The sequence below is a fragment of the Heliangelus exortis genome, chromosome 2, assembly GCF_036169615.1.
Source record: "Heliangelus exortis chromosome 2, bHelExo1.hap1, whole genome shotgun sequence".
Lineage (NCBI taxonomy): Eukaryota > Metazoa > Chordata > Aves > Apodiformes > Trochilidae > Heliangelus > Heliangelus exortis.
In genome coordinates, this window is record NC_092423.1 from 109,181,366 (window position 1) to 109,208,666 (window position 27,301).

The window sequence follows — 27,301 nt, forward strand, 5'->3', positions numbered from 1 at the left end:
AGTTTAAAGGAGCTGTGCTCTTATTACTGTGCAATGAAAGAATTGTGGTAGGTAGACTTGCCTGGTTGGATTGGTAGATGTTGAAGTACTTGAAAGAAACACAGAAGCAGAGCTGTGTGTACTTTTTTTTTTTTAACAGTAAAGGCTTTCATCTTTCCACTATGCCTCTGCCATTTCTAAAGCAGAAAAGGCTATTTCCTTCTAAAAATAAATATTCTTTGAAATGGAGAAGTAAACCTAGAAAATGCTGAACCTGTGTAGCCTCTGAAGGCTAATGGGATCACAAAGAAGCAATTTGGGGGTTCATCCATCCCATTGCATTACTGAGTCTGCTCTGACATGTCATCATCCCTCGTACATGAATCCAAAGAGGAATTTTGGGCATGTCCAGATAGTGTGATAGTATCAAAATGCTCACGAGTGTGTTCTGGTGATTAATTGTCTTTGCAACGGTTCGCTGAAATAAAGCAAACCAAAAGTTAAGCAGTGACCTGGAGACCACCAGTATAAGATTTCAGTATCAGAATTAGAAAGTTTTGCTTGTTCTGCACTGTTATATCTTTAAAGTATTGTGGGAATATTAAGATTGTTCTCGATTCAAAAAAGAAAAAAATTACAAGGTTAAGGAGATGTTGAATTTAAATGTTAATGCTCAGAGATAGGTATTTGTTCTTGCTACTATGCTTCTGAAAAACACTTGTGAGCATGTATGTGAACAGACACTCACAAAAAGCCCTTGCCAATAGCAAATGCCAAACCTCTATAGGAGAAAAGGCTAGTGCTCTTAATAATCTCTACCAAATATTGAACAGTGGGTTTAAAAATGGAATTTATTTGTTAAAGTTTCTCTGATAATCCTCCAAAGTTGAACCAGCCAACCAAATACCCTGACTCTCCATAGCTTGGTCAGAAATTCTCTCTGAGCTCAAATTTTTTAACACATGGCTCTCAGCTGCTTGGGCAGATACTGCAGAGCTCTTCTGGCCTGAGGACCAGCTTCTCCTGATACCTCAGGAGTGGCAATGCCCTGTGTAAAGTGGCAGGGTAGCCACACTCCTTACGTTTCCACCACAGGCAGAGTAGTTGTTGGTGTAACCTGTTGCCTCAAATCTCCATTTTATCATGGTTCCTAGGAAGAAAATACAGATTTAGACACCTTCTGTACAACAGAATACTGTGCAGATTTCCTTCCTCTTCAGTGGCACATTGTGGCCCTCACAGTCCTATGGACAGGGGAACGTCTTCATCCTCCTACAGAGTTCTCTAGGTTGGAGGAAGGATTTGACCTCTTGTGCTAGGAAATTGAAGGTAAACGTGAGGTGCCTGTGTGAAATAAGGGACTTGGGATTGTTAGTATTTGGTAGTACGTTTCTAGTGTTCTTCATTAATAGGTCAGCTGAGTTTGATTGAAAAAAATGATTGATTGATTGATTGATTGATTGAAAAAAGACTTACCAAAAATGGAGTTGGAAATACCATGATGTCACTGTAGAAATTCAGGGTATATTTTTAGGTTAGACTTTCAGTCCCCTGAATCAAAAATATGTAGCAGAAGTGGAAATGTAACAGAGAAGAGTGACAAGGGGTGGTGTGGAGCAGCTTCCCTATAAGAATTTACGAAGAGGATTCTTCACCTCGAGCAAGCAGTGTCTGGGAGAGGATGTGATAAAGGTCTGTATTAGGAAGTGCATTGGGAAGGATGATTGCTCACTGCCTCTTAATAAGAAAGCAAGAAGTGGGGGGCAGCAATGTAACCACTAGGTGACAGATCAAAACAAATGAAAGGAAGTGGTTTCTCATGTGCATGTGATTGGACTGCAGAGCACTGTGGATGCTGCAGGATGTTGTGGATGCTGTTATTGTACAAACGGGTCAAAAAGAAGGCACATAAGCTCCTGGAAGAAAAGTCTACCAAGGACTGTTAGCTATGAAGACATCACTTCTGTCGAAGGAAGTCCCAAAGCTGAAAATTTTTATTAGAGGAGTGTGTTCTGGAGAACTTCCACTACAGTCTTGAAATTTTCTTATTATCTTCCTCAACATCTGCCATTAGCTGCTGTAAACTAAAATACAGGATAAGTGGGCCTCTGATCTCACACCAGTACAAGCCATTTTTGTTATCTTTAGCATTCACCGTAAGTTTTAATATGATGTCACATTGACATTTGCTTGCCTTCCCTTTTTTCACTTTTCAGAATCCCTCTGATAAATCTCTGGACTTTCTGGTGGCTCCAGCCATCCTCCCCCAGCCACCGCAAACTCTACGTGCAGTTTAGCACTGGGAAAAGAGACAAGTCATCTGAGTAATGAGCTGGTGGCTGCTCAGACACAAGCTGATACATGGGCTAAACACACAGATTGGAATTCTTTCATAACTTCTTGATTATGAAAAGATAACCCTGATATTTATAACTCCCCAGTTACTTGTAACACCCTCATACTGTGTGTGGGGGGAGTGTTTTGTTTTTAAGGCAACTCTCTAGTTTAATGCTTTATTGCTTGCAGTGTTTTTGCCAATAGAACTTTAAATCTTTTAAAAATTGCGTTGTGCCCAGCTTCTGTGCTAAGCAGTAAAAAAGCTGGACTAGATTTTTAGGAAAGTCTCTCAAAAGGATTCGCCCTACAAGCTCAAGACATGGTTTTATGCCATTTTGTGTGTAAATGCAGCCTGCGAGTTGAATTTTATGTTTGGTAATGCCAAAGGTTAAGTTTTATCATGATGAATTGTGATCTAGAATGTGATCCAGCAGTTTCAGGTGTTTTCTTTACTGTCGAATCAAGTGGCTAGAGAGTTTTGAGAAACTTGCCTACTTTCCAGTCATGGTAATGCCAGGTATTACAGTAATTTCCTTGAGGAGAGCTGGATTTGTTTTGATATCCATCTATGCTTTCCTGCATCAGGAGACCTGTACGTCCTCTTCAGTCAGTACATGGTGCACTTCCCTGCGAAGGTGAGAGCACTGAGCGGGTGATACAATAGTGCATGATGTTAACCACAAGCTTTTTAGAGCAGAGCTCTTCTTAAATGTGAAAATTTCCATATAACTTTTTTCCATCCTACAGGGTGTCACATTTCAAAAGGCAGTACTGTGGCCAGCCAGTGGTTAGTTTATGTGATTACGTTGAAATTAGGAAAGCGATATAGTGATAAAAATGTTGGCTTTGTGGACCGTAATTTCTTGCTGGAGTGATTTCTTACAGTTACAATTAATTTCATTGAAAAGTACAGTGTAATTTTGCAGCAAGAACTTATTCTACAGTAGGGATTACTTTTTTTCCTGATTTTCTTAGGGTTTGTTTTTTACTTAAGGTTGAGTGACAAATGGTAACCCTCCTGCTTTTACCAGTATTTACATTTAATACCTATGTGTTCTTTTTACATGTGGAGTGAGTCCTCAAAGAAAATATTTTTCCAATAGGTAAAAATACCAGCATCTAGCTCTTCACAGATAAAATGCATCAGATTCTAGAGGTAGGTTTTTAGACATAGCTTGAGTGGGTTTCTATTGTTGCATCTGCGGCAGAGTGGCTGTTTTTAAGTGCTGAAGCTACATTTCTTTGGAAATCTGACAGAGTTGAGAATTGTGTATTTGATATATAGGACTCTGGACACTGGTCTAGATGATTCATCCTGTTTCCTTAAAGAAAATCAACTTCTTTCTTCAAGAGAATCTTCGAAGAGAATCAAAGAGTACAATCAACCTTGAGAACTTGTCCCACAATAATCTGTTGCTTTGAATAAGATAATTTCAAAGAAAGAGATAACCAGATGATTTTTGGTTTCTGGCTTTGAGGTAGGGACAAGGCATTACGAAAGTGTGAGCTCATGAACGCAATGTTCATACAGATAGTATGATAAATGACACCAGTGGAGGCTCACATGCAAATGGTGAGATTACTCAGTCATGGATGAAAATTCTGTGTTTGGGCAGTCTCTAGGCATGGCAGAAGTCTTATTCTTTCCCAATGACTTTTTGATTTGAGCTACCTATTGGGAAGATAGTTATTGTCTTTGGGGGATGTGGTGGCAGGGATTTGTCTGGACTTGGAAAATGTAATTTTTAAAAAAAACCAATTATCATTACTGTGGTGCTCAGGCATTTCTTGGACACGTTATAAATTTTCACAGATAAAAGACTACAGATGACACTCAACCCCAGTCAGGAGGCAACATGAGCAGCTTCTTCCATATTGGACAAAATCAGCAATTCCTAGGAAGTTAGAGATGGGCCCTGTGTGGCATGCCTATGGAGGATGACTCCTCGTGTTTCTGGGCAGCAGAATAAGGCTCTGGCATGCTCTTGCCATGCATGTGCTACTGCTGCTTCGCTCAGTGGGCATTAAACCTTCTTTACGCAGAAACCATTGTTCTCTGACTCGGAATCAGCCTGTGTGTAATTACAGTGTGTTGTAGGTCATTGAAATGTTAAGTGTTCAGTTAATGCCATGTACTCTTCAAAAAAGGCTCTAGGCATTTTACACTTCATAAAAGAAAAGAAAAGCAAGCCCAGTAAAATACCCAGGGAGAGCAAACAACAACAACAACAAAAAAAACGTTCTCTAATTTAAAGTGATCCAGAGTCATCTCGAGTTCATGAACCAGCACCGCCGTTTGATGTCAGCAGAAGGGAGCGGAAACGTGTGGTTTGAGAGCGAGCTGCTGCCACAGAGTCACAGCCTCTGCCTGACTGAGCCTCTGGATGGGCAGACCACACTGCAGACCTGCTGACTATTCAGCAGCAGGATTAGACCCTGCCTCATGTTGAAGCTTCTCCTACTTTATACTGTGGCGTGCCGTAAGCTTCTGCAGTGGCTTTTCTCTCATGCGGCGATGGACCACGATTAACGGAGAAGTGGGCAAGGACATCTTCTGCCTCTACTGTGCCAGAGAGCTGTTTCATCATAGGAGGGAGGAAGAGAAAAAGCAAGCTACGTCCTTTGAGGGAGAAGCAAGCTGCTGCTGGAAAAGAAAAAAAAATAACATTATTGCCTCATGTTCCTTTAGCATGTGACCAGTTACGGCAATTGCTGATGGTGTGCATACCAGAAAAAAAATGTCCTGTAGTATAAAAAGTTCACAGTCTCTGCTTCAGGTCATTACAAGTGACCTTTTCTCTAGAGGCATTTATTAAGGAAGTCAACTACAAATCCAACATTTAAATATACTTTGCTGAGCAAGAAGAAAACCAGAGATTACAAGAGAAGTTTTGTTTTTTCTAAGTCTTCAGTGAACTTAATTTTCTTTCAGTTGTTTCTATGTGATTTGCTGAGTGAGATGATGTCTCTTTGGGAATCAGCTTTTCAATACAATGAGTCAGATAGAAAAGAAGAAATTCAAGGAAGACTTGAAATGCCCTTTTAAAACTTTGTCTGTTAAGAGGATGCTGCAGAGCGGGGCTGCTTCAAGGAGCAGAGAAAAGTGCAGAGATAGAGATGGTTGAGGTGGTCAGCTGGTGTGTCAGGCACAGGGGCAACACATGCAGATCAGGACCACGGAGTTTGCTTGAGGAAGTGAATTTTTTGTTTCCCCTACTGTTCCAGCTTGATAAGCTTTCTTTGCCCTGGTCTGTATCTTTCAAGCAGGCAAAAAGAATGAAGTCATCTGTGTGTGTTGCTAACATGGTTGCCTTTGTTGAAAAGAGAACAGTATGAGCAATACCTGACAGTAGTGCAGAGTTTTCTACCATGATAATGGTCAAAGTTGCCATCCTGCAGAGCTTGTTTGAGCTGAGAAATACTAAGAAAAAATTTCTGGATAAGGACACAGTTTTCATATTATATTAATAACTCTATTATTTAGATTGAATAATATATATAAAAACTTCAATATTATATAGTATCTTTATTATATATCATATGGATATATATGTAAATATAAATATAAATATATATGACATCTATAAATATAAAATATTTATATTTGGTCATCCACGTGTACACAAAATAGTGATCTTATTACAGACGGGTTTTTTCCCATTTATTTAATTTCAATTTGTTAGTACATCTATTTATTGCTGGTCCTTTCCCTTTCCTATTGAGAGGCATCTGTCAATTGACAAATAGGGAAACTTAAGTAGCCTGCTGTGATTATTCTTCTGTTTACTGGGAAGTCTCTTGACACCTATGGGGGTCTAAACTAAATTATTCATTAAGGAAAGTGTTTTTAGTGTACTAATTTTAGCTAAGAAATGGGTGGGCTTCTCCTGAAAGTGTATGTACATCCCTTTTTTGCTTTGTGAAAGTGCTTAATAGCCATTAATTTATTCATTACCCTTGTAACAATACGATGCAAACTGGGCCAAGAAAGCTCTCTGTGGTCATAAAAGTACTCCAGGCCTGGAGTGCATAGGGATAGCAAAACCATGGCTCATGTAATTTGGGTATCAGTAAGACCTACCTGCCTTACAAAAAAAAATTAAAAATGAAAAAAAAAATAAATAAAATTTAAAAAAAGCTGGTCATATACCTGCATAGGAAAATAAAAATAAACCATAAACTGCAGAGTTCCTACAAATGATTTGCTGCTAACATCAGTATTTTTTTTAGAGAATGAGATGATTTAGATCAAGCACACATTCTTCTGTTCTTCTGACACTAGTGACGCAGCAGTCTCGTGTTCAGAGAGATTTCCTGTTTACTTTGGGTCTGAACACAGACTTCTTGAGAAAGTAGGTGCTAAAATTTTCATTCCACATCTGCATATAAAGACAGCTCAATCTGTTCTGACATCTGTAGCCTCCATCAGATCTGTTCTCCAGAAAAAAAGGGGTTAGTGACTGTTTAAAAATCTCGTAAGATCAGAGATGTCTTGATTTGCTGACCAAGCTAATTCCTCAGTTTTAAATCCTGTAATGCAAAAAATAACCAGGCAATGTCAGTTTGGCAGCCTCATGAGCCACTGTCATGCTTTTCTTAACTGGGACCTTTGTTAGTAAATTCGCCCTGAGTCCAGGGAATGAATGTCACTTGGGGGTAAACTGCTTCTCACTTAGATCTGAAGAGTTCACAGATAGCAGTGAGGCATCGTGGTGAAGTTCAGTTTTACACTATAACTTTTCATGAATTTCCTATTTCAAATCATAACTTCTAGGAATGTTCACAGATAGAAGCAATTGTGTTTATCATTTCTGTATGTAACTCATTAAGTTGCAAGCATAGTTTTTAATGTATGAAAGGCAGAGATCATCTTCCTGTTGCATTGTTTTCCTAATTATAAAAAACAGGATTATATTTAATAATTTGCTGCAACTCTTCCTATTATTTTGAAAATATCTATGCATTAATTTTCATTTAGCTATCCACTCTGTAGAGAACAAAGGAATCCACTAGGAAACAGACCAAGGAAAAGATCTTGTATGAACCAAGATCAGAAAGAAGTGTTAAGGACTGAGACCAGAAATGAGTATTTCTGAGTGGCATTTGTTTTGGTTTTGTTTCCTTTTTTTTTTTTGACTTCATGTGGTTGCATTTTAAGAAATAACATCATAGATGTGAAAGCTTGCTTCATCTCAAAAATGTGACTCCTGAACTTTCTGGACACTGAAGTCCTGAGGTTACTTCTGAACCTAGGTCAGCTGAGGTTTGCTTCCAAGGCAGGAAGCCTTTTTTTACTCAGAAGTGATACAAATCTAATGGTAGAAAAACACAGCCTGCAGTAAAGTCACTAAGTGAATTTTCTTTCTGTTTTAATGATCTCTAGAAAATGAGACTACTGATTGTTTTGTTAGATTATTTCATTAGATCTGTCTCCTGTAAGTATAAATAGTGTATTTCTAAATGTATGATTGTGATACTAGCATATGAAAAAATCCCAACATTGAGCATTAAATTATTGTGTATTGAGAGATTCTGCAACCACTACTTTAACCTGCTAGGCAAGAAACTGCTGTATATGAAGCTGGTTTGGAATGTACATTGTCACTGGAAACCAAAACTAGGTCTTGGAGAGAACATTTATGACAGCAGCAAACACACAGGCAAAATAGTGTGCAGCATAATGGGGGAAAAGATGTTGCTTTTAGAAAAAGAGGCCAACTAGCAGAAAGAGCAGCTTGCTGCTGGCTGCACTGAAAATGAATTCAGGTCCCTGGGAACTACTCACTGGAGAAAAATGTCCTGGTCTGCATGGGTCTGCTAGGTCCAGCAGAGCTGGTGCTCTGAAATAACAAAGAGCAGGATTAATGATCTTCTGTTCATGGCTTATGCCTCAGTACCTGTATGCAGGGTTTTCTGATACTCTTGGTTCTGCAACATGGAGACACCAAATAGTGGTTGTGTGGAGCAGGATGGGGTTGACAGGGCTTATCAGCTCAGCTGGCTTCCAGGTGTAAGTTGTCCCTGGGTACAGTGGAGCTCCACTCACCCGGAGCCATGAGCCAGTAGGGCTGATCCAAGCTGAAGGTCCCTATGGGGTGGTTTATTTGCAATTTGGGTAACACACTTTTGAGTTGGTTTAGTGGTAGCGGTAGAAAAGAAGGGAAAGAAATATAACACAGCACACTTTTTAAAATGGTGCTTGTAGGTGGTTTAACTGGCTATGGACTTGATGCTACTTAAATTATCTTTTTCCAGGCAAAAATTGCTTCTCAAGAATGAAGATGTTCCTGTTATCATGAATACATACTTTAGTCAGAAGGTGCTACTCAGTGAACACTCAGAAACAAGAGAGAAGACATGTGGTCTTACAAAGATGCTCGTTAGGAAGAACATTGTATCTTTGGCACAAACCTTCAGACTAGATGACCCTGATGATGACTTCTGCCAGAAATCTTTAGATAATCAGGTAAGGTCCATTTAGTTCACAGTTTAACACTTGGTAAAAAGTTGGTGAGCAGATGTTGGAAAATCGTAACAAAACCAAAAATTATAAATTACTGACCTGTTCAGTTTCCTCTTTCATTTAGCCAAGGCTGAATACTATGCAGTGTTTATTTTAATAATATTTTCTTAGCAGAGGCTTTTGTCCCATCCAGATGCTGAACTGCTGTGAAGTTGTTTTGCTGAAGTCTCACTACTGTGCTAAATAGTAATTCTAACTTGGTTTTTCATTGATTTTTCTTTTTCTATATAGCTGAATAGCTAAGCTATATTTGAAAAAAAAAAAAAAGCCAAAAACCTCTGTTTTCTACTAAATCGCTCAAGATATTATTTTAAATAAACATTTCCTTTCACCACTCCTGTTTCTTAATTCATTTCCTAATCAATCCTGTCCTTTCTTAAAGCATCTATTGGTAACACCACCTGCCTTTGCTACCACTTCAGTTTGTTTTCTTTCCTATTTTGACCTGGTTTATATTAAAATGACTACTGACTGTGTATGTCTCTAGCTGTGGTTGTACAAGCTGAGGTATTTTAACTGGCTTTTTGATAGTTTAGCCCAGCCCTTTCTGAAAGTAAGGCTCTTGTAGCCAATCAAAATCATTCTTAATATTTGAGAGTTCTGGCCCTACAATTTGAACAACACCGAGTGTCAACATTTTGTGTTTACTTTATACATAATTCCCATTATAGGCCTTGGAATGAGAGAGTTACATAAATCAAATTGTAACCTTCTTTCTTGCTTCAGGTCTACCTTGTCAAAAGCTTCTACTATGGTAGAACAATTAACTTGTTACTCTCATGGTTCCTAACAAACAAAACCACTTAATTTAAAAGTTGGTTGACAAGTTTTATTGTAACTGCTTTGTAGACGAAAGGTTATGTTGTACAACAATTTCCTTTTAAATACTGCAAATTCTCCTTCTCTACTGGTGGATAATATTTATGGCATAATCTGTAATACTCTGAAAACTTTTCTTGGCACCCAACTTTTTGTAAAAATGGGTTTCATTACGAAAACAGAAATTTGGCTAGTGCTGGGAAGGAGCCTATAGTTATAGACCATGCTAGTCCCTATTTGCATAGAATTTTTTCTAAAAGTGATGTATTTTATAATTGAAATTAATGAAATTACTGATTTAGATTAAGGTAAAATGTAGCAACATTTTATTAATAAAATTTATTTTGAAAATTTGGAATATTTTATTCAAAAAATATGTTTTAAAAATAGTGAAATAATAATTTATGTTTGTACTTTAGAGTTTAATACTTGTCATTATTCATCTAATTCTTTTACATTGAAATTTTAGATAGAAATGTATTAAGTCTAAAGATAACTTGTTAGCCACCTGTTTTATTTCAAGTTAGCCTGTATTCCTGGAAGCATTCAATATGGATCTTTTTTAGAAAAGGAAGGAAGAGAGGAAGGAAAGGACATCAAGGAAGTGAAAATGTAACTCAGTTCAAGAGGAACATTCATAAATACTAATATAAATTCTGTTTTCCTGATGGTGTCACCATCATCTCTTATGGGTTGAGTTAGGTCAGTCCAGACCACTGTTACATACTAGAAGGCTGTGTGCTCAACTCTCTTCAGTGTCAGTTATAAATCTGTACGTTTAAGTGCAGTATTTTGAAACTGAAGTTGCACTTCATGCAGTAATTTTTCATCCTGAAGGTTTACTCTTTCACACTGCATTGTTTCAGGGTTCTGGGAAATGCTCTGTTAATGGGTTTTCCTTCACCAGGTTGCTTGTGCTCCACAAGTCCATAACAACAGTGATTGGAAAGAGCGTAGCTTGGCATGGAGTGCTGTCAATGATTCTCTGCTTGAAATGGTGGAAAACCAGGGAGCAGTGGGATGGAGAGAGGTGCAGGTACGAGTCATTATCCAAAGGGTGTACTGTTTGCCTGCAAAAGAAGGTTGGAGAACCCACGTTCAAGGAAACAAGGCTCTTTGCGAAGCACCCCTCAAAAGTTCAGATCCACCGAGTGTTAGGTAAGTAATAAGATGCATGAGAATTTTCCTATTGAGGCTGTCAAATGTGAGAAACTGGAGAGCACAGAGTTGGCAAATGTCATTCTTAGTCATCAGTTAACAGGGAATAAGCACCCTCAGCAAGGTACAGGGCTCTTGGTGGAAGTGGCATAGTTTTTTAATAGGTATGGTGTGACACAGAAGTAGTCCTGACCAGAAGAGGGAAATGTCTTTCTGTAGTTCATGTCATCTACAGATGACATGAAGAAGATTGAAAACTAATTAATGGGAAGTTAATTTTAAGCGAGTGATGGTCATAAACTTCTTATACTTTTCCATGAGTTTCACAGAATAACTGTTACTTTTCATTTATCTATTTGAGTCTCCAGTTTGGTCAGCTAGTAAGTTATGCTCACAGAGTGCTCTTATGAAACAAAAGAGAAATACACAGAGGGATGCAGAAAATTAGCACTTTCCTAAAATGCAGATTTTGCACAGATGCCATTAGAGAAACATAGGTGTATGCATGCAAACTTCCATTGTGAAGCCACTGGAAGAATGGCTCTGCTGACTTCTGGAAATCTAGAGGTCACAACAGTTCAGCTCCTCCACAGTAAAAAAGTGATCTGGTGTCAAAGTGTGAACACCAGTCCAGAAATCTTTTATGCAATGCCTATGGAACATGTAGGCCAGTGTTTTATCCTCTTTTGGTTTAGTCTTTACATTCTAGTAGTGGTCTGCTTGAGATGTAATGGGATGTGTCAGAGACAGCTGTTCCTTCTGACCAGTACTGAACTGTTGGGTCCTTCCCTTCTTTTGTCATCCTCAAGGTTTGGGACCAAAGACTGATTTCAAAGTTTTTCTCAGCAACTCTGGGTCTGAGATCACTATGTCTGTTATGGATATTACCTTCCTTTGGTTTTGCACTAACTTTTGGTTCATGCTGTCTTAAAATTTTAAAATATAAGATACACTCAATTTTGTTTTCACTCAGGAAGCTTATTAAAGTGAGTTACAGTGACAGAGCTTATATAAAGCTTCTGAGTTCATCCTTTGAGGACACTGGGAGACCTATCTTCCTGCAGAGTCTAGGACTCTGAGTGAAGATGTGTAATTAGTTTTTAAGGTCCCACTGAGAACTCTACAGGTGTAATTTGCAATATGCTTTGAAGGAATTCTTCAAATGAAGTTCCTCTAAGCCACCCTGCTGGTGCTAGTAGCATGCTCACAGGTCCTTCTTCCTGAACTTTTAAAATACAGGAATTCTCCGATTTGTTTCTACCTTGTATGCCTCTGGATAATTTACAGCATTCATTGATCAATAGAATCCCTCCAGGAGAAATTTAGGAAGATTACTTTTTCCTAAAAGGCAACCTAGATCATCACCCACATGAAAGTAGTAATCAACAGCCTTGTCCTCAGTATTTTTTAAAATCTCCTTTATATCTAATAGTTACATTGACATTGACATTCACATATATCAATGTGTGATTTTGAGGACAGTATTCCTCCATGTAGATTTTCTTTGTGGGATACATTTGATCAAAAGTCAGGGCAGCTAACAGTCTGTTATTCAAACTGATACTTAACAGCCTTAGTACTAGTGGAGTTCAAAATGTAATATAGAATCCATGTTTCCTTTCCAACTTTTAACCAAAAGGATACTTAACTTGCAATCACACAGTCTGAGGTAGTGAACCTGTTTGAGCCCACACCCTTCACAGGAATGGGATGAAAAAAACCAGAAATCTCAGATTGTGCTTCTTATGTCAGACTTAAAATAGAAATAAAATAAAAAATGAGACTCCATTGCTTCTGATTACATGCTGTAGCTGGGTATTCTCACACACAGTTGTCAGAGTGGCCTCTTGTAAGTTCCTCAATTCAGAAAAGAGTATGGTTGTTCTCATTCACAGCTATCAGACTGTCTTTTGGATCTTGAAGAGAAAAAATCAACCCATTTTCTCTTTTGCATAGAAGAGAAGGAACATTTCTTTTAAAGACTGAGGAGTGGAAAACACCTCATACTGTTTTATCAGCTGCTATTTCCATGGCTGATAAGTATCCACATGAAACTTTTCTCCTCTGTCAAAAATGCCTGTGTCTGTCACCTGATAGTGAGCAAAGGGGTCCAACGCCCTTTGGCAGTCCTTTGAACCAACTAATGGCTCATTCTTTTGTAATTAAAATACCGTCTTGTTTTGTTTTGTTTTTTTCTCTGTAAACTCCTTTTTGTAAAGTAAAGAAGTAAAGAGACCTTTTTATTTTATGAGGAAGATGAGTTAGATAACTCATTGTTTTGTAAACAGAAGCTTCTAATTATAGATATCAAGGTAGATGAATAGTTAATTGATTTGTATTCCAGGCAGGCTGTGGTATCACTTTTCTTCTTTTGCAGCACTCTGCAATAACCTAGATGTTATTGTCATGGGGAAGCATAAAAAACACAGTAAGATTAAAGTAGCATAAAATTAAATGTGGAGTGGTGGAAATGACACATTTTGTTCAAAGCATCCAGTTTCTAGAAAGAAACTGGTAAACTGGGAGAGAAACCTCTATTTTCATTTTAAGGAAATAGATTCATTTAATTGGTTAAGACTGATAAGGGTAAAGCATAGAAATTGTGGTAATGCCTATATGGATCTAGCTTTTGTTGTTCGTAATTACACATAAATAGAAAAGTCCTTTTACTGGTAGGCAAATGAATAAGTCTGGTGGGTTTAAGTCTGTTTAGTTGAAATATCTAAAGCATTCTCCAAGGATGCTAAGAAATCATTACAGATATTGAGAGGTTCTCTGGGTTCTGTTGTGCATAAATTGGTCCCACGTTCCCTGTATTATTGTCAAATCATTTGCCTTCCTCCACCACCTGGCCCCATAATTAAGTGCTCTAGCAAATGGACTTTTCATGGTGAAGGAGTTTCATAGGGAAAAAAAAAAAAAAAAAGAAAATATGACTCGCTGTGACTGTCTGCCCATTTTCAACATTCCTGACATACTTTTTGCTGCCTTTTCCCCTCTGATGAGAGAGATACTTTTGCTCATGACACAACACATGTTTGTCTAAACCATTTTATTTTGACTCTTTTTGAAAAAGGCCTGGCTTACACATACAAGGATCCCAAAGAGACTCCTGTCAACCTGAGGAGCTCTCTGGCGCTGAGGTGTCTGACTCACTGCTTCGGCCTTGTACTTTGTGTTCCTGGGATAAAGCAGTGTATAATTTGGATTTTGCTCTTGCCAGTATCTGTTTGTTTTGAGCAGGCCACGTGAGTCCAGTGAAAAATAGAGCTGGTCAGTTTTATGCCTTAAAGGACAGGGCTGGTTGTGGGGTAGCTGGTGGAACTAAAATAGATGCATTTTTGGGACTATTAGGCAGTTAAATTGGTCAGAGCCCTCAAAAGATTTAGGTCAGGAGGCTGGACAGAAAAGGGTGTTGTCTGTTAAGAAGGAAAAACTAACCACTGCTAATAAAAAACAATGCTAGCTATAGCTGTGAATCCACATTTTTAAATCTTTGTGGGTGACTAAAGAAATTTTCCATTCGCTTCTCTTGGCATATGTTTTGACCTACTTCCCACCTGAACCTTAGCACTCTAGCCTGCTCTAACTTTCTTTTCCAAGAGCAAAAGAAAGACAGTTCATGTACATTAACAATTAAGGTCCTCTGTGCAATAGTCATCAGTAGTTCTTTTGGTCTACTCTTTATTTTGTTTTCAGCTTGCCAGATCATACAGAAGGAAAAAGGCCTGCTGCCATGCAAGCAGAGCCCTTGGGGGACAAAATATTTAGAGGGGCTGAGGATTTGTTTGAGTGGCTGGAAGAAATAGAAATGTGGGGAAAGTCACATTTCTCTTTTTGAGCTGGCCCCCAGAAACATGATAATCATTTGCTGGGATTCATTATGTTCCAGCAAGTTGTTAAAAGTTTCTGAGTAGTCTGTTCCTACGCAGTTCCATGTAAAACGATTTTATTGGCAAGTGGTAATCTTGTAAAGCTAATTAATTTCAAATCTAGATTTCTTTTTTTTTTCCTCTTTTTTCTTTATCTAATGATCTTTGCTTTTTATCTTAACACAAATCTAGTGATTGGGTTAACCTGTCTGGCAGCATGCACAACTAAAAATTAAGTGTCACGTGTTGCAACTGGCATGCCAAGTAGGTGGACTAATATATTGAAAACTCACCCTTCTGGTATGGAAAACCTAGTTTAAATTTTACAAAGGATACTGAAATTAACACGACAACAACAAAAAAACCCGGAGGTCTTCTTATTTGAAAAGAGCCCAGATTTGGAAAGGACTGTCATGAAAGATCCATGTTCACAGATGCTAACATCTGTCAGAATGTTTTTTGTGGCTGACTTAAATCTGTTTACAGCATTCCATTTGGGGTTTTGTGTTTTTTTTTTTCAACAAAACATTTTAAATTGAATGGTCATAAATGCAAGGTTTTAAAAATTACATTATGTTTCTGGGATGTGATTTTTCAAGTGAGAAATAAACAGGAAATAGGTAACTGAAGTGCAGTAAAGACTATTCCATAACCCAGAAGCTTTCTCTGGTTTCCCTTTTTCAGATCCTTCTCAGAAGTGAAGATACGTGCTTTTAATATTCTTGCAAAGTAGTCTAATTGCTACTTGACAGACTTGTAATGGTTCTCCTAACAGCTGTGGTTCAAGGTCTAGTAACCTGCTGCTGCTTTGAAGTGCTTTTTTTTTTTTTTCCCTTTGTTCACTGTTAAGATTCTCTGACACTTGGATCATTACTGTTTGCCTCCACCCTGCTCCATTTGTCCTTCTCAAACTGGAACCACCAAAACAGAGACTAAGGACAAAAGACTGCTGGAAAAGCAGCTTTGGTATCACATTGTCCAGCTGAGATATTAAATGGTAATATGTATTTCAGACTGCAGCTTCCCTGAGCTGTCACCCAGATAGCCCTGAAAGTCTGTTTTCCCTGCTGCTGATGCTGCAGGCAGATAGATAGAACTTGGGCTTCTTCCAGTGCCACTGCAGTACAACGATTTGTTAATTTGACATTGCTGTTTATTTTTCAGTGCTAAATATTTACATAATCTTATTCTGTCCAAGGGCAAGGTGAAAGAACCGTTATCTGATATACTCTGTACAAAGAAAGCAAGGACCCCTCAGCATACACCACCGTTTTTTGGCCCTGCAGTCGGAAGAGGCAATTAAATAATTTGCCATTGTTCTAAAAAATGTCAGGGAAGTGATAAAAGTTGCTGATACAGAAAACAGTCTTAAGAAGACAGTAGCTAGCACAGACCACAAGTGTGACAGAGGTTCAGTCTCTTTGGAAAGCAAATGGGCAGGAACAGAAACCAGCTGTCAAATTACCAACGCTGTGTGTGCAGGCTCCTGTATACTTCTAGCAAAAAGGAGACACTATTTGCTAGCTTTTATTTCCTCCATATTCAAGTGCTTAGACTGCTCAGTGGAGAGCCCATGTGTTCTCAGAAAGTAGTCACACACTCATCCCCCAAGCCTTTTGTTGGTCAAGAAGGAGGAGTAGCTCTTTTTACCAATGTATTCCCCATGATAAATTGCAGAGATATGTAAATAACATAGAGAGGCAGATAAATGGTATGGAAGCATCATTATGCAGAGTTGTGTATTCACCACCATTACCTTGTAACCATATCTTTTCACACCTCCCACATCTGATGGCTGCAGACAGGGCTTTATAAAGCTGGTGAAGCTTTATTGCACCTGAACACCTCATTTCCCACTGCTGTCTGGTTTATGGATGTACCCACCCAACTTGATTATTTTCAAGGGAATATGTAAATGGAGGAACGGGGAGAGCAATGTGGTCCTCCATACTTTATCCTACAGTGGGTGGAGACCAGTGTAGGGAGTAGAAAGTGAACAATTTGAAAAGGTAATTTTCCAGCCCTAGAGCCACAATCAAGGTATGTGCTGTTGTGTGTTGTCTGGTTTAAACCAGGAATAGTAATTTTCCAGCACCTGTTATTTGTCAAGAATTTATTCTAAGATGGCCTACATAAAAGGTTTGGAATCTTTCCCTTGGTTTTGACCTTTCTTCCCCTTGAATTTTTGTATCTCTGGAAGTTATGTGGTTGACAGAACTGAGAGTAGAAATCCTCCATATGTGTTTTGCACATCTACCTTTCACTGACTACATGACTTCAGTCCTGATCTGGAGAAAGTGTTCAAGTCATGCTGGAGCACTCTGAAACTTTTATAAAAGACAGATTGTGTCTCTGGGATTTGTTTTCCTGCTGCCATGGTACAGAAGGCAAAGACCATGAGCAGTGATAAATGCTATAAATGCCAAGATGTACTCACACTGAGCTAACAGTTGGGAGAGAAATTTAACCATCCAGATATTGCATGTAATTTCTGTGCAGTTTGGGCATGTAAACACTGTTTGTACACATTGCCTTAAGTATCTGCATTGATCAGCAGATGTACAAAGAAACATCAGCATAGACTTAGTATAAGAGCAAGAGTCTGAAGATGAAGATTTATAGTAATATCATTTTGTCATCAGCTTTGTAGAACCTTCTGTTTGGATGTAACAAATCAGTACTCCTTAGACGGCTGTGACAAACATACTCTTACTGTTTTGAGAATAAGTTCTTTTGTCCCAAAGTTGGGAGTACACTGTCCTATGTGGTTTTAAAATTATGGGCACTCTCTAGTAGTTAAAGACAAGACAGACTTCAAAAGATGTAAGCCTGTACATCTCTATCTTAATTTTTTATACACTTTCTTTTATAGAATACAAAAGATAGAGACACAGAAAACAATAACAATAAAATAAAGCCCCTTGAAGAAGACAGTCTTAATTAGTTCTTTCAGTAAGCGTTGTGGTTTAAAATTGGAATGTAACTTATAAATGCACCCAACAAAGTTCTCTTACTCTCACGTGCCTGTCCTGGATGGCTGCAGTACCTACTGTTTTCATTGCATTTCTCACAGCCAAAAGCAGTCAGCATCATCCCACTGGATAGAGATCCTTTGCAGGCTGTGATGAAATCCTCAAACTCATTTTGGTTCATGCCTCAATCCCCTCTTTCCTAAAGGGGGCTTCATGGGCTTTGGAGAAGAATATATTCCTCAAACAAGAAAAGTGATGAGGAAAGGCCTGGGATGAAGTTATGGGGCATGATACTTCACAGTGTAAGGACTCAGATGGAATTGTAGTGAAGAGAGATTGAGTGATTTTTGTAATGTTAGACCTATAGTTAAAAAACAGGTATTTATTTACCTTATACATACTGCCTGATATGTGTTTGAAATGTTTTTTTTTTAACTCACTGAATTTAGATACTTGAGTTGAGGCTTGTGTTTGGCTGCTTCATGACAACCTATGGACAACCTGCTTTTACAAGTGCTTAAGGCTAGGGCTGAACGCAAAATATATTTCAGGGAAATTTCATGTTTAAATGGCCCAAGAAGGATGTCATGAAGTTTCAGAGTGTAATTTTTGGTCATGTTTGTGTTGTGGACTGTGCTTCATTCAGTATCACATAATAACAAATATATACTTACATCCATATTTTAAAAATTATTTTTCTGCATCAATGATTTCACAGTTCTGGCACACTTACAGTCATTGAGAAGGATCTCACAGAAGCAGCTTCAGATCCTGTCCTCCTGGAGGTGCTAATCCGAGCCACCAGCACTGTAAATACCTTTGTGCAGCTGCTCACTCCAGCTCAGAGGCACTTACTGATCTGAGCAACTAGAGGTGCAAGGGCTGTGTCTGAAACCTGACTTTATACAGCCACCTGAAACTGGGAGGAGGGTATTAGTTGCTCCCAGCAGCCTTCCCTGTGTCTACAGCAGTGGAAGGAACAAGGGAAATATGGAAATGAAAGCAGCATGGAAGGTCTCCCTGGGTCCTCTGCCCAGGAAGTAGTTGCCCTCTGTCTTTCACATACACATGGATGTAGAGAGCAGGTAGGAGTGAGGTTCCAGTGCAAGACACAGTGAAGTTCCTATAGTGTGTCCACTTTCTGTGCGTTTGTGCTGCAATTTGACACTTGGATGTCATCTTTTCCTTACCTAAGAAGGTGGCTTTAAGGAAATTACTATAAAAGCATAAAATTATTCCATGTTTCTCAATAGTTTCCCACCTATTCTAGACCAAGGGCAACCACATCCTTAGGAGGACCTGCCTGGCAGATGGCATAAAGCCCCTGCTACAGCTTTGCAGCCATGGTGCTGATCCCATATGTGCTGCAGGAGCTCTTCCAGCCAGGAGAGGTTCACTTCTGTTTCTGAGTGTGTGATCAGAGGAACTGCAAGGAATGCACCATTGGTGAGGTAGGATGAGAGACTGCACAGATCCCAGCTTCACAGAGCAGGTAACCATAGTAGGGATCATGAAACTCAGGCATGGGAGTGCACAAAAGAAGCAAGTAATGCGTGGAGCTGAGGTCCCTGTATCAGGAATAGGAGTCTTGTAATGTATTAAAATACCATTTTATGAGAGTTACCTTTCTGTCTGCCCATTAGTTTCACTTGAGCCCACATAGCTCCTGCTATGGATTTCCTCTCTGATGCAGCAATTTTTCCCACTGTTGAACTCAAATATGATCTGGTCATAGATCTGGTTACAGATGTTCTTGTCTTTGCCCTGTAATAATGGGATTATGCATTTTCCCTGCCTCTGAACGAATGCCAAAATTTTTAGGTTCTATTTGACATGAGAAAAAATGTGCTAGGAAATTCATTTGATTTGAATTGAATTTGAACAACTTTGAATTTGAACTGAATTGAATTTGAACAATCAATTGAATTGATTTGAACAACAAGTTATGTCACATCTCCAATGTAAAGCTATAAATTAAGTGACCATAAAAACAGAATGTAAAAGGGAAGTGGAAGAGCTTATTAGCAAAACCATTTTTTGCAAAAGTGTTTTTGATTTCTTAATTTCTTTTTAATAATAAGTGGGTATTTCCTTTGCAAAGGAGCTGAAAACTGCCAAAACTTTCTTGCTGTAACGTGGCTGTTTAGTCATGACTAAAAAGGTCTGTGAGAGGGAGCTCCTCTATACCTTGGTGCTTCTGTGTATCTGAGTCATCATCCGTATTTGGACTGCCAAGGTTTGGGGGAGAATTGTAGTAATAACATCCTGAGAAAACAGACATTTGAAGAGGTTGCCTCAACAATCAGGAAAATCAGTGGCTCTCAGACTGTTTGCTCTTCAGCAGTGTAAGTGGGAGGGACTCTGCTAAGGTCGTGGATTTGTAAGAAATGAGCTGGAAATCAGGTTGTATGTATAAAGTGGGACAGGGAGAACTCAAATCAAAAAGAGGTACCAACTTTAATTTAGAGGTTGTAACTTCAGCAAGTCAAACTGAAGTGGCCAATTTATTTTTAAATGCTTGCAAGGCACCGTGTTGGATAACACCTGTGTGTTAGATTTAGAAAACTCCTGTGTAACCAAACAGTTTATATTGTAACCTTCATTTGATCCCCATTAAATACATAGAATCAGGATTTAGTGTGTGACTGACATGGCTGCAGTTCCCGTTTGGGTAGTGCACATCAGAGGAAATGAAAATAAAAATAATACATTGAACAAAATAATGAGAATGAAGAATCATGATACTTGGAAATAAGATTTTATTTTAAATGTACTTTTGAGTGTTCATAAGTTCCTCCCCTTTTGGGAGGAAGAACTACAAATTTCATCAGCCTTGTGTAAGAGACTTCCTCTATAAAAAAGACAAAAATCTGGGTATGATTCCTACTTACTGGGGGAACTTCAGAAGCCAAGGTTTTAATATACACATCCAGTATTTTGAAATGAAAAACAGATCAGAAAACAGTATTGTTATAGGCTATATGTGCTTCTAGAAGAAGGCTTCCATTTTTTCCTGCAAAGGTGGGCTAATATTCAGACAGTGCTGGCTTGTGGCAATCGTTAGGAACCAGCAAACACGGGACTAAAAGAAATGGTGTTTAGCTGAGGGAAGTGGGTAGCAAGCTGGTGTGCCTGGCCTCCCAGCAGAGACATGAAGGGTTTGATGCTGCCTGAGGCCACCTGCTGAAGAAATGCATAGAAACAGACAGTAGCAAAGTAACAATTTTCGGGACAAAAGTATTTTTAAATAGCAGATAAACAGTCCAGTAGTCAAAGAATAATGAAGAAGGGGGGTATGTGTGTGTCTGTGTGTGTGTGTGTGTGCAGCAGCGTGGTTGAATAAAAATTGCTGAGTGTTGTAGGACTTCACTATCCTGATGTTTTGGTCTGAATTTGTAACCAGAATTTGCACGCATCCTCTTTTCTATTAAATAGATTTATTTTATCCCTTTCTGTATACGTACTGATACATCTGAGCCTGCAGCTTTGTTTCGTATTCAGCACGATGAAAAGATAAATCCTGTAGCGAGTTCTGAGAGCACACAGAACTCCAAAGGACGAGGTGTTGTTTCTTCCATGTCACTGCATGCATTATTTGTCACAACCCAGTTCCTAACAGCAGTGCAGCAAAGCAAGTAATACTACAGGGAAACACAGTAATACACTTTTAAGAGCCAGGCTGGGTTCAGCTTCAACACGGACTGACATTTTTATGCCCGTAGGTCAGTCCCTTGGTTAATAGATATTTCCTTCCTCTCCCCGAGCCGTCACTCGGAGCCCTGGGCTCTGGGTTGCGGGAGGATCCTCTGGGTGAGGCGGGCGGCCACGTGGTGCCTCTCTCCCCCTGCATCCCCCATGTTCAGTGTCTCTCTGCACACACTGTTCAGTAAACAAACTTTGGAGAACCAGAGCGAGCTGGTTCAGAGCAGCCAGTTCATTCACACAGAACACTTGGAAAGCGATGCCTCTTTGCGCAGCCTTGACGTACGGGCTGAGGGAAGTGGAGAAGTCAGTATTTATGTTTTCATTAATGCTTTTTATAGCTGCGAGCCAGCTGTAGCTGGTTAACATTAGCCTAGGACATCTATTAGCGTGCAGACCTCTTACGCAGGATAAAGGGCTTCTGATGGAAACAGAGTTGTTACTCATGGTGCTCATGGCCATGTGTTTACATGAGGGCTGTTTGTGCTGACATAGGATATATAGTCGAACAGCGCGCACCTTTCTCATGAACAAATTTTCCAGGATTTGAGGGGATTGTGTGGAAAAACTTCCATGGTAGCAAATCGTAAGATTGGCGTTTTTAAATCGCTTATTGTTTAAAAGCTGTTCTTTTAAAATAATGCTTTGCAGCTACGCAGATGCAAGAAGGGTTTCTGTTTAGCTATGAAGACGAGCCGGGAATAAGCAGGATTCCTGCGAGTCTTGAATGCACCAGTTTGGACTGCTACATTTTTTGCTATGAATGATGTAAGTGGCTGGCAGTAGTGCAGAATGAATTGGACCTAAGGGTTTGGCCCAGAGGAATTGATGGCTCAGCTATCCTTCTCTGGTTTCTCCCAGTTCTTGCTTTTTGGGTTTGTTATTTGGTTTGTTGTGTTTATTTTTTTTTCCTCCTCTTCTGGAAGATAGTCAGAAGGGTATTTAAAAATAAATAACAAAAGCAACTGCAAAACAGAGAATGAGGAGAAGTGCTTGTTTTTAGAGTTCCAGTATGACAGGCACCATGATCTTTAGTGTCTGCGTCACTAAGACACTTTCTTTTCCTGGTCACTCAGTGTTCCCTGAACAATTCTGACAGCTCTGCTCATCCAGGCAACAACAGAGGCACCTAAAGGAGAAGTAGGAAATTTTATCTATCCTCTGCTTTGCATTTCTGTAGAAGGCGTGGAATAAGCTTACTGCTTTCTCACAGCTAATTTGGTCGTTTTAAGAGTTAAAGCTTTGGAATGGAAAGTTTCAGGACTGGCTTCCCTCTCAAGTTTTCTTCTACTGATGAAGGTGGATTGTACCACCATGAGGACCCTCATTACTATTCTTCTTCTTCCCAGGTCTTTTGCCTCTACTTGCAGTGTTCTACAGAGACTAGAGAAGATTCCTGAGCCATTGCAAAATGGTCTCAGCATGAATTTCCATTCCTTTTATCTTTGTCACAGTCCCACAGATTGTCAGTGGGGAATTCAAGGAAGTCAAGGGAAATTCAAAAAGTTCATTGTAAAAAAAAGCTTCAGTTTGCCTTGTTAAGCATAGCCTCGTGAAAACATTGATTACATCACCCATCATCATGTCAGAATTATACCTTCATGGTTCACAAAGAGAAGCTTTATAATGCTATTCTTTTTCACAACAGCATGTGAAACTTCTGAGTAGCCCCAGAGGCCAGTGTCAACTCACATAGTTGAACTATAGTTTTACCAAGGCAAAAAGTGAGGTTATATCCCAAAATCAAATCACTTCTAATCTCCTGCTCAGATAAATTTCCTCCACCCATCCATTTAGGTACACCACCCTTAATGATCCACTTGAAAAGAATGTGACAAGTTCTTGAAAGCCCTGTGAGACTTTGGAAGCACTGCTCATGAATTATGCATGTTCAGTGCCTACAGCTATACCCTCACAATACAGGTGGGAACACTTCTATGAGCAGTATCTAGACTTCCCTACAGAGCATGTTCTGTGATTTGACTTTGTCTTGCCTTTACAAATGTGGGTGAAGGCTCAGTTTCTTCCAATTTTGAAGTCACCTAGTCTTTTGAGGGGCAGAAGAATAGTTTCTTATTCAGGCAACGTCAAGCTGTGATGTAGTCATATTTCTCCTTTTAATGCAAACCAGCAAAATCATGCTGGAATGTTTTGAACCATTTGGTAAATCTGCTGGAGGCTTCTGTTCATTGTGATCTGGTAGAAAACATTTTTGTTCATATTTACTATTCTCCTAAATGCTTCATAAGCAGTTTTTATTGTGTACTTGGAAGTGACCTATGCAGTGTCATCACGTGCTGGCCCTTGGCCTTGTTTTGAATTGACTGTTCTGCCATTTAGGGCCCTTTCTAAATTGTTCCTCATGCTCTTGTGACTGAAACTAAAGCCTCGTGCAAGAATTTAGCTGGAGGACTCTGGAGAATTGGGAAAAGCAGTTTTACCCGCAAAGATGGCTGGGACTATTAGCATCGTGCTTCTAGCTTCGGATATTGTGGACATAGATCAGTGTATCAGACACTGTATTGCAGGATCATGTAGCCTAAAAAGCAGTGTCCTTCTCTGCCAAACATCAAACAACTGGCAAAGGTGGTTTCAGTGTTTTCTCAAAGTCCACGCTTCTCTGACACATAATTTCATACAGCCAGGTTTAACATAGGCAGCTCTCAAGTGGCCAGTCCTTTTCCTGAGTCATTTGTCTCTTCTCTTTAATTTGTGGATCTTGCTAGGTTTTCCAATACACAAAAGATGTGTTTGGAGGTAAGGAAGCATTTTTGACCATGGCAGGGCACCTGGTGACAGCATGGATTTTCTCATCCCCTAAGTGCTGGGAGAGTGTAGGGTTGTACATAATTATATTCTGCAGTCAAGCAAAATACTTCTTACTAAATCCAGCAGGAGTTTTTTTCCCTGATTTTTTATGGCTTTTTCTGATGGCTTACGGATGGGGTTTTTTTTCGTGTGTTCTGTCCATAGCATCATAATGAAGCACATGATACGTGGGAGGCATGGATAGGAGAGATAAAGCTGCAATTTCTGTCATCAGGCAGCACTGGGTCGACAACTACTAATTTTATCTAATCTGTTAACCATATACCTTACTCCTTATGCTGCATAATTGCCAGAAAACTCCCTTCTCTTGGCCCCTTTGCAAAATAGTCCCATGTGTCTTTTTCCTATCTGTATATGTATTACGTTAGTGTATTTCAGATCTCAGAAATAATTATGTTGCCTGCATAGAAAAAAAAAAAAAAAAAAAAAAAAAAAGGAAAAAAAAAGAAATTGTTTTTTGGGGTACATGTGTACAAATGAAATGAGTGCTGAAGAAGAGCTCTAAGGAGATACTGAAATCAGAAACCTTGTTGATGTGGTTGCAAAAGCCATCCACGTACACAACAATAAAGATAGGAGACAAAAGACAAAAAAAATAACATTGATTTCTGTAGATTATTTACATAGCGTGTTGTTCTCTGACCCCCTCTCCTCCCTGCCATTTGTTTCATTCATCTGTTAAAATTTGCTAAAGCATGTGAGCAGTCTAAACAAACTGCTGTGAATCTCATATGCCTAGTCTGATGGAGCATAAACCTGCTTAAGGTTTCTAGACATTTCTGTGTTAACTGCCATGGAGTTATGACTCCATGGAGTATATGGAGTATAACTCTTATGGAGTAAGAGTGAAAAAAATATCTTTATTGTTAGTCATATGGTGCCATTAGCCAATAAATATTTTTTTCTATTTCTATTTGGAAACACTGACCTGATTTAATCTTTCACACTAATCCGAGTTGATGGTCTATGTTAAAATGTCAGTTATTGTGTCTATAAACCAATTGTCACTTCATGTTGAGCACTGAAAACTATCAAATGGAAACAGTCTTTATATTCCAGGAACTTTGACAATACCTTAATTACTCTTTTTTTCCCCCCTGATTATCAGTGACCTTTCAGTACCAGTTTCCTGCACCAGCCAAGTCCCATTTTTATAATCTTCCACATGTGAAGTCTAAAAACTCAGATGTTTTGTTTTCATCAGTACCTCTTCTAGTGTAGTTGAGTATGGTTTTGCAATCAGTCAACCTCAGAGGTTTTCTTAATCTTGTTGTGAAGAAAGTGCTGCCCAGGCTGTTCTAAGTGGAAGAGAGGGGCAGGCAAGATTGGACCAGTGTTATCATACTGGGCACTTTAGGTCAAGGATGAATTTCTAAAAGTGTTGAAATCTTAGTAGAAGCTGTAAGCAGCAAGTGAGAGTGATGGTCCTGTTGGGCAGCTTCCCATGGGAGTTGGCAGGATGAAGGTATGTGGAAGATGTGATAGGGTTAATTCTTTCAATGAGTAAGTCCTCAACTACGCTTCCAGTCACCAGTTCTTCTGGCTCGCGTCTGCTAAACTATCCAGTAGGGGAGTTGGGGAAAAAAAAAGTATCTGAACTAAGCTGTTTCTGTTATGAAATTATGAAATTTTGGTTTTCAACATAATGAGTTGCTCTGTAAATTCAAAGCAATCAACCCATGCCCCCAGCTCCCTTCCTCCACTGCCCCAGCAATGCAGAAGAATGCAGATGATCAGTTTCCTTCTTTGCTTGTGGCTTACCTATGTGCAGCATTCATGGGGAGATGAGTGCCAAGAATCCGGGGTGCATATTTAAACTTTGTTAATTTCCCACAGTAAAATTGTTTTGTTATGCACATCTGAAGGGATTTTAGTCTAAGGGTTAGTGCCAGAAAGTTGTTCAGTGATAATTTGTCCAGTATTTTTCCCACTAAATGCTTCCTGAGTCACCTTCCATCTTCTGCACTTGGTCCAGAGACTAAGAGTTCTCTATTCATCTTCATAACAGCAGCACTCAAACAGGGTATCACAGGCTTTTTGTCCACCCCTTCACTTCTGAACATCAGGGGTGAGGGAAGACCACCAGTGTGGTTGTGGAAGAGGCAGGGATGCCAATGCTGGACGGGAGTGGAATGAAGGGGACTTCTAGGAGGCAGAGGCCAGGGTGGCCACAGGGGACTGTGACCCCATGGGACACTGCAGGGCTCACACGGCTTGGCGTACGCACAGGCAGAGAGCAGGAGCCCAGCAAACATGTGGCTCCTGCTGTTGCTGAATCCCCTCCTGCCAATTCTCCATGGAGGCCTCGAGTATAGGTTCAGTGGCTCCTGGCAGCCAAGGGCTCTCTGCATTGCTCATTTGTCCTTTGGCTAGAGTTTGTGAAGCACAGCTCCACCAACAGCTTATCACATGTTCTGCTCTTCTCCCTGAAGCTCTTCAGTGGCACATGCCCTTTCTCCTTTCCCCTACTTTATGCACTGCTTAAATTGTGAGCTGCTATTTCAGAACACCCTACAGTTTGCCTGTCTTCTCACCGTGTGTGTGTAAGCTCGTTCCCTTCCCAAAGAACTAAAAATCTATTCTTTTTAAGACCTGACAATTAAGGTGATTACAAAATGGCTTGAGGGAGGATGAATTCAAGTTACATCACTGAGACCATGCAATATCTCAGCGAAGCCTAGCTCAGCTCAAAATGAAGTGTGTTTGCAAGCATGTGTAGTGTTGTTTGTGAGCTGGAAGCAACCCCTGCCTGTAGGTAGTCTGATACTTTCCATTATGAAAAATTCTTGTGACCTTTTATTTGCGAAGCTGTTCCAACTCCATTGTTTGCTGTAGACTTTTGATGTTCAAAGGGGAATGCCCTCAAGGTAGGAAAATGCCTTGTTTTCTTTGGCAGCAGCTATTGCTGGCTCTACCATGGAAACAGTTGGGGTTGGAAAGAGAGAAGGGTGAGATAAGAGGTAGACTTTCTTCCTCCAGCCCAAGAGGTTCATGCCACCCCAGGCAGAAAATATTTCAAGATGAGACAGAGAGCTAGGTAAAACTCTTCTTAGACTCCCAATTAGGGCAGAGACCACACTGGTCCAGCTACCACTGTGGGAGCATCATAT

At 39.5% G+C, this 27,301-nt stretch overlaps 1 protein-coding gene and 1 long non-coding RNA gene across 5 annotated transcripts in view; one reads left to right on the forward strand and one right to left on the reverse strand.

Annotated features, from left to right (window-relative positions):
- The window catches only part of SPIDR (scaffold protein involved in DNA repair), a 199,435-nt gene that overhangs the window by 120,408 nt on the left and 51,726 nt on the right, over nucleotides 1-27,301 (forward strand). For all 4 annotated transcript variants that reach the window (XR_011724532.1, XM_071737505.1, XM_071737506.1 and 1 more), the window contains exons 9-10: nucleotides 8,572-8,782; nucleotides 10,566-10,816. Coding sequence is in view for 3 of the 4 variants with exons in the window: in XM_071737505.1 (XP_071593606.1) it covers nucleotides 8,572-8,782; nucleotides 10,566-10,816 (462 nt within the window). In the remaining variant the exon portion in view is untranslated. The remainder of the gene's footprint in view (nucleotides 1-8,571; nucleotides 8,783-10,565; nucleotides 10,817-27,301) is intronic.
- On the reverse strand, nucleotides 258-26,881 carry LOC139793182 (uncharacterized). Its single transcript, XR_011724534.1, has 3 exons — nucleotides 25,953-26,881; nucleotides 1,062-1,129; nucleotides 258-457 (listed from the first exon to the last, which is right to left on the reverse strand). It is a non-coding gene; the product is annotated as an uncharacterized lncRNA (long non-coding RNA).